This window comes from Nerophis ophidion, linkage group LG23, assembly GCF_033978795.1.
Source record: "Nerophis ophidion isolate RoL-2023_Sa linkage group LG23, RoL_Noph_v1.0, whole genome shotgun sequence".
Lineage (NCBI taxonomy): Eukaryota > Metazoa > Chordata > Actinopteri > Syngnathiformes > Syngnathidae > Nerophis > Nerophis ophidion.
Window position 1 is genome coordinate 29357976 of NC_084633.1, and position 8217 is coordinate 29366192.

At 34.5% G+C, this 8217-nt stretch overlaps 1 protein-coding gene across 6 annotated transcripts in view; it reads right to left on the reverse strand.

The window, feature by feature from the left end:
• Nucleotides 1–6113: 6113 nt before the first annotated feature.
• Nucleotides 6114–8217, reverse strand: part of caskin1 (CASK interacting protein 1) — a 258191-nt gene continuing 256087 nt past the window's right edge. For all 6 annotated transcript variants that reach the window (XM_061885604.1, XM_061885608.1, XM_061885606.1 and 3 more), the window contains one exon: nucleotides 6114–6934. In XM_061885604.1, the coding sequence (XP_061741588.1) occupies nucleotides 6838–6934 (97 nt within the window). In that variant the 3' untranslated portion in view covers nucleotides 6114–6837. The remainder of the gene's footprint in view (nucleotides 6935–8217) is intronic.

Sequence of the window (8217 nt, forward strand, 5' to 3'; positions counted from 1 at the left end):
GCTTGTACGGTGACCTTTGACCTCTTCCTCTTCACGCCAGGGGGTGGGGTTACAGTACCTTTTTTTTGTTTACCCTGCATTTAAAAACCTGGTACACTGCACAGCATGATTCCCTTACTTGGTCAGAGTTTTCTCCCAAGGTGCGTTCGCACTTGTAGCTCGCCACTGCAAAATAAAGATGAAAAACTCGGTATTTTTTTCATGGCACTAGTAAAAAGATGCGCATAAATGCATGCTAGTACATACTGAAATATCGATACCACCAATACCAGATCTTTGAGTACCTTGAAGATAAAAAAGCGCTATACAATTTCAACCCGTTTATCATTTATTGATATATTTATGCTCCGATATCGATTCTCAAATCAAAATATCAATATTTTTGGTAGTTTAGTTTTTGGAGATAATGTATATCATTTACAAGTGTAAAGTAACTAAACGCGATTGTTGGGAGCTACTTTTTCTCCCCCCCTAGTTAAATACTTAATACTTAGTCATTCAAAAATGAATTGATTGGCTAAAACAAACAAAACACCAGTGCCACTAGGAAGGGCACCAAAGCATAGGGAACACTATGCAAAACGGAAGAGAACTGATCAGGCTATGTACAAAATGGAATGCTGGAGAACAGCAAAAACTCTCGGGTGAAAATGTGCAGCAGGACAAGCGTCCACAATGGATCAAAATACATGACAAAGGCTAGCAGCAAAGGCTGTATATATATATATATATATATATATGTATATATATATATGTATATATATATATATATATATATATATATATGTGTGTATATATATATATATATATATATATATGTATGTATGTGTATATATATATATATATATATATATATATATATATATACAAACCCCATCTCCATATGAGTTGGGAAATTGTGTTAGATGTAAATATAAACAGAATACAATGATTTGCAAATCCTTTTCAACCCATATTCAGTTGAATGCACAACAAAGACAAGATATTTGATGTTCAAAATCAAACTTTTTTTTTTTTTTGCATATAATAATGAACTTAAAATTTCATGGCTGCAACACGTGCCAAAGTAGTTGGGAAAGGGCATGTTCACCCCTGTGTTACATCACCTTTTCTTTTAACAACACTCAATAAATGTATGGGAACTGAGGAAACTAATTGTTGAAGCTTTGAAAGTGGAATTCTTTCCCATTCTTGTTTTATGTAGAGCTTCAGACATTCAACAGTCCAGGATCCCCGCTGTCGTATTTTATGCTTCAGAATGCGCCACACATTTTTGATGGGAAACAGGTCTGGAATGCAGGCGGGCCAGGAAAGTACCCGCACTCTTTTTTTACGAAGCAACGCTGTTGTAACACGTGCTGAATGTGGCTTGGCATATACACAAATATATATATATATATATATATATATATATATATATATACATATATATACATATATGTAATCATTTATTAAAATCTTGACGTAAACAATATGGCGGTTATAAGTCTGTGTCGCTACAGCAGCACTAGCTAAAAGCTAAAATAAAATAAAAAGGAAAATATGTATATATATATATATATATATTTTTTTTTTTTTTTTTTTTTTTTTCCATCATTAAAAATCTGTTCAGCAAGTGTGCAAGGTTTAATACTGCATTGTGTTTCTATGCGACAGCTTGTTTGCTTACTCTGACCAGGAACATTTGGACAAGGGGAAGGAGCGAGCTGTTGTAGCATCCAGACTTGATTAGAGTGTCAAAAATGGAAATGGTCATGGATGTTTGTCTAACTGTGGCAACCATCTCGTAGTACGTCAATTAAATAAATATTCACACCCAGTGTTACTGTTCAAACTGTAGCCACAAATATTAAATATGCTTGGTAAATGAAACCTCTGCTTTGTTTTAGTGAATACTTAGGTTTTTAGTGAATACTTAGGCCTACTACGCTGCTGTATTTTAACATCGCTTGTTAAGGTGTTGAAAAAAGTTTGAGAACCACTGACTTATTGTCAAGTTATTCGCGAGGATCTACTGTTTGTCATTAATGATGAATAAAATTAATTAAAAAAAAGAGCAAACAAAGTGTGAACGCACCCTTGAGATTTATAAACCAACTACATGAAAACTGACTTAGTACTGCGCAACAAAAATTGTTGAACGAGGTGAGTTACTCTTCATACCCATCTAGTCTGTTGGAAGTCGTGGCAAAATCCCAAAGCAAGGCACATGTTTATAAGAGGAACCATGAGAGATTGGCTAAAATCAAGATAAAAGGGTCTGGACAAGAAGAATTGTATTGGACACGTTACACAGAGGAACAGGAACACAGGAAGGAAACAACTAACGACAGGAAGTACTGTCACGACACTTAGATCAGACCTGCTTAGAAATAGTCTCCACATACATCATAAATACACTTGTGTTTTAGATATTTATATATTGGTCATGTCTCTGATTTAAATACCACACCTATTCTCTGAATGAAATAAGGAATGTGCCCGCTTTGGGAACTCTGCCTCAAAAATGGGTTGTGCAGTAGAAATATAGCGTGGTGGCAACCCCAGCAGGGTTCCCATTCATCGACTTCTTCAACATTCCTCTAAACGCCTTCCTGACACCTTTCTGATCAGCGCGACGCCTTGTGCAGTAACCACGGCAACGTCGCCGGAGATGGGCGGGGAGGAGGATACAGATTGTCATGGCAACGCAGAGTGGTCGCTCAGATGAGTGTGGGCGGAAGATGAGAGCAAAAAAAAAAACATGATGAATGTTACAGTTGGGGTGAAATATTTGGATTTAAATTCTTTTTTTGGAAGTTTTCATGTTTCGGCTTTAGGAATGAAAAAAAATCAGGTTCCAGCAAAACTAAGGAGCATTATTGGTCACATCCAAAATAAATAAAAAATAGGACGACTACATTTCTTCTGTGCAAAAAAATAAATAAATAAAAATGTTGTAATATTACCAGAAAAAAATGCTGTATTAAAGAAAAAAATATTTTTTTAAATTACAAAATGAAATTAAACAAATGTTACATAATAAATATATTGTATTATAATATATATATATATATATATATATATATGTATATATATATCTCTCTCTCTCTATATATATATATATACAGTATATACATATATACACATATATATACATATATGTATACATATTATATATATATATATATGTATTTTTATTTGATTTTATTGTATTTATTTATTTTTGAATGATAATATGATTTTAGCAAGTAAATGCCAACATGATCAAACACACGATCAAACAAACTAGACCGAGGGTGTCCAAACTTTTGACATGTTTCATTATCAAAACCATTAGGCTCCCCTCAATTTTGTCGAGTTTTAAAACCAAGTCATGTATTCGCATTTAATTTTACTTTCACCTCTTAAATATCTGTTGCCATAGATATTTTAAAAAAAATGTATGCGCCTTTTTCTTGTTCATCCATCCATCCATCCATCCATTTTCTACCGCTTATTCCCTTTTGGGGTCACGGAGCGCGCTGGTGCCTATCTCAGCTACAATCCGGCGGAAGTCGTTTTACACCCTGGACAAGTCGCCATCTCATCGCAGGGCCCTTTTTCTTGTTTAAGGAAAACTAAATATGCAACATTTTCCCCAAAACATCTTTCAAACTGAAATGTTTGATGCGAAGTAATTGGAGCCTTAAATTGTTCAACAATTCATAAAATTGTTTTTGATTCACTATTATTTTTTCAACGATGATGATTAAAAAAAAAAAATTAGGCAAAGGATTACGGGCAACCAAAAGCCCTACCGCTTACAGCGGTATAGATCGGTTGGTAGAGTGAGCCATTTGAGGGTTCCAGGTTCGATCCCCGCTTCCGCCATCCTACTCACTGCCGTTGTGTCCTTGGGCCAGACACTTTTTTTTGTTGCAAATATATGGTTTAAATGTAACTTAGATATTGGGTTTCACTATGTAAAAGCGCTTTGAGTCACTAGAGAAAAGTGCTATATAATTTACTTCAATTATAAAAGTGTGTTTGTTTTTTTAAGTCATACATTAATATATATTATTTTTACTTGCAACACTATCTGTATATTATGAGTTGTTATTGTTTTTTAGATCAGTGCCAGTTTTAAACAGGCAGTGTTGTGCTATCAGTGACAATATCACAACATTATTTCATTATACTTCACCTTTTTGCTTTTTTTATTCAATTTTTATGTGAATTTTTTAAAATGGCCATTAAAAACGTAGCTGCTACCGTACTTTGGACACCCCTGAAATAGACTTTATTTAATTATATCGTCCCTTTCAAATATTTGTTTTGAAAAAGTTGCAGAAGTTATTTGTGAAATTGATGTTACATGTGCAGCTCAGAAAGTGCGAAATTTTGTGCGTAAGTTAAATGGTCCAAATGAGAACAATTAAAAACTTTTTTAACTATTTCGACCAGTCTGAAAAATGTATCAACTGATGTTTTTTAGTTTTGGTTTAATTATTATCAGATTGATTGTGTGGTTGCACTTTACATGGAAACTTTTATTCATGGTCAACCTGCTGAAGGCAGTCCGAACTGGACTTATGATTGTATTACTAATTTTATGTAAAAGCTCGTAATATTTATACGTTTTTTTGGGAGATTCTATGACTTTATTTTGATATTTGATATAATATTTGTTTTTTGTTAGTGTGACCTTCATACTTCATCATAATGTGTGGATATTAACGACTTATGAGAAGGCAAAGGCAATTTAGTTTTTGCATCTTGTGACAACACCAAGTAGTGCTGCCAGACATACAATATTTATCGTATTTGTACGGTAATTTCACCTTCTGTGCGATCAACAATTCCAAAATGTCCAATAATGTGGATATTAGCGATCTACATTCTGCTCGTGTCTCTATTCAGCTGTAATGCCCTTTTCCTCCAATTGAGTTTATTGAAAGATAAAAGAACAACTTTAATTATCTTACTGTTGCAGATCCTCAGCAACGTCAACAAGGATAATGTTTGTACGATCATTTTAACATCTGGCAACACTGCAACCAAGCTAGTCCGTCGTCAAATTATTTGCTGATGAAATGCAATCCTTAAAAAAGCTTCTTGACGCCAAAAACATGCAAACTTCCAAGCGTAAGAATAATGTCCATTGAATGTGTGAACTTTGACCTTTGACAAGCCAACAAAACATGAGGGGTCTGCGCTGATTTTGAAACCTGTGGTTGCTCGACAAGCTTGCTCTGATTTGACCTTTGACCTCCCAAATTTGTCATTTTTGGAACGCATTTGTTGCACAAAAACGACCTGCTGTGGCCGTGAATCAAACCCACTTCACTCATTTCAGTCTGTATTTTGTGCAGGCTCCCATTATTATATCTATTTAAGTGTGTGTGTGTGTGTGTGTGTGTGTATGTATATATATATATATATATATATATATATATATACATGTACATACATATATATATATATATATATATATACACACCCACACATATATACATAAATATATATATATATACACACATATGTATGCATATATATGTATATACATACATACAGTGTGCGTGTATAAATACATCTATATGTATTTATATCTATAAAATATATATATATATATATATATATATATATATATATATATACACACACATATACACACACAAGCATATATACTGTACATAGTTTGTGTATATATATGTATACATACATATGTACACATTAAAAATATATACACACACACATATATACACACACAAAATATATGTATACACATTATATACATATATACACACATATTTGTACATATACATATATACACACATGTATATATATGTATGTATATATAGATGTGTATACATACATTTATATTTATGTATATATATACAAATATACTGTACATAGTGTGTGTATATATATATATATATATATATATATATATATATATATATATGCGCATATACACATTATATGTACATACATACACATACATATATACACATTATATATACACATACACATTATATACATATATACACAAATATATGTATATTTGTATGTATGTATGTATGTATATATTATGTATATATATATATATATATATATAAATATATATATATACATACAGTATATACACATTATATTTATATATGTATATGTACTGTATATATGTATATGTATACATGTAAATATATATATAATACACGTATACACACTGTATCTGTGTGTGTGTGTTAGCTGCATGAGCCATTGTGCTTCTCCATATTAGCATGTGTGTGTGTGTGTGTTAAATGTGCTGAAACAATAACCTAAATAGAATAACCCAAACACACACACACAAACACCCTCATCACACTTTCTTCTTTCCACTCGGCGCATACAACACACACTCACGCACACGCATGCCCTCAGCAACAGAACGGTGTCGTTTTGGTCACAGATTACATCATTTTGCACAGTCAAAACACCAGAGGTCAGATTTCCACATAGAACCAGGACATTGATCCAAAGAGCGAGAGATTGCTAATAATGTGTATTGATGATATATTACTGTGCTAATGCAGTAGATATAAACTCTCCATGCTTAGAATGTACACACACTTAGTCCTTCTCCACCAGCAGTCTGGGAGGACCACACACACACACACACACACACACACACACACACACTGAGTCCTCATCCTCCTTGCACTTCCTGTCCGTCATCTGGTCTCATTGCCGCCTGTCTGCTTGGCGTCTGTAGAAGAGGAGAAGTTTCCCCCCAAAGCAGCGGCGGATGGACAGATGGCGCCGGAGAAGACAGGAAGGGTGCAAAGTGCACCAGCGGAAGGATGACTTGAAAGAGGGACGAGAGAGCCGGCGCTTTTACTCCAACATGGCGTCCAGCTGGTCGGCCAGGTCGTCGAACATGCTACCGATGTCGTCCAGGATGCTGACGGTGGTCTTCTGCTCCGTCACAGAGCTGAAAGTCCCACAACAAAGTTGAAAAAACATGGATTTGTCTTTTATGGAAAACACGATGCAAGAAGAACAAACTAGGGATGGGTACCGAATACGGTACTTTATTTATGGCCCCGGCCCTATATGCACTTGGCCACTTGGCGAACACTCCAGCAGCACTGAGAACTGACTCGGCCAAACTACCTCTGAGAGATCCAATTTTAATGCCAACAAAGAAACTGTCTCAAAGAAGTAAATTGGGGCTCCATTCTTTCTACAATGTGCGAACTTGACGCTAATACATATTGGCTTTTCTATCAACATGCTGCCGATTAGCGATAGCGAGTTTAGATTTAAATAAGTATTTTTTTAGTTTAGCCTTTATTTGACTTAGACTTCCTTTTATTACCCTTCAAATTTGAACTTTACAGTACAGATAAGAACATAATTTTGTTGCATTAGCTCGTTGCAGTGCATGATAAAAAACAAATAAGGTGCGGATATAAATACATAGATTACTGTACAGATAAATATATTGCACTTTTGCATATGCATCCACCTTTATGGATGTATGTTATATTGTCTTTATATTTCAGCGAGTTAATCCGTTTTTGAGGGGATTATTAACATTTGAAGGGACAATGCACAGAAACGTTAAGCTCAAAGACAGATATGTTCTGTCTGTTTTTGTTTTTTGTTTTTTTAGTTTAGTCTTTATTTTTTTGTTGTTGTTGTACTTGTATAGCGCTTTTCTACCTTCAAGGTACTCAAAGCGCTTTGACACTACTTCCACATTTACCCATTCACACACACATTCACACACTGATGGAGGGAGCTGCCATGCAAGGCGCCAACCAGCACCCATCAGGAGCAAGGGTGAAGTGTCTTGCTCAGGACACAACGGACGTGACGAGGTTGGTACTAGGTGGGATTTGAACCAGGGCCCCTCGGGCTGCGCACGGCCACTCTCCCACTGCGCCACGCCGTCCTATTTGACTTAGACTTCCTTTTATTGTGTTTTGGCATCCAAATAAATATTTTATTGTCATTCAAATATGAACTTTACAGTACAGATAAGAACAAAATGTTGTTGCATTAGCTCATTGTAAGACAAAAGAACAATAAAGTGCAGATATAAATAAATAGATTACTGTACAAATAAATATATTGCACTTTTGCATATGCATAGATGTATGTTATATTGTCTTTATATTCCAGCGAGTTAATACGTTTTGGGGGGGAATTGAGGGGATTATTATTAATTGAAAGGAAAATGCACAGAAACATTAAGTTCAAAGACAGATA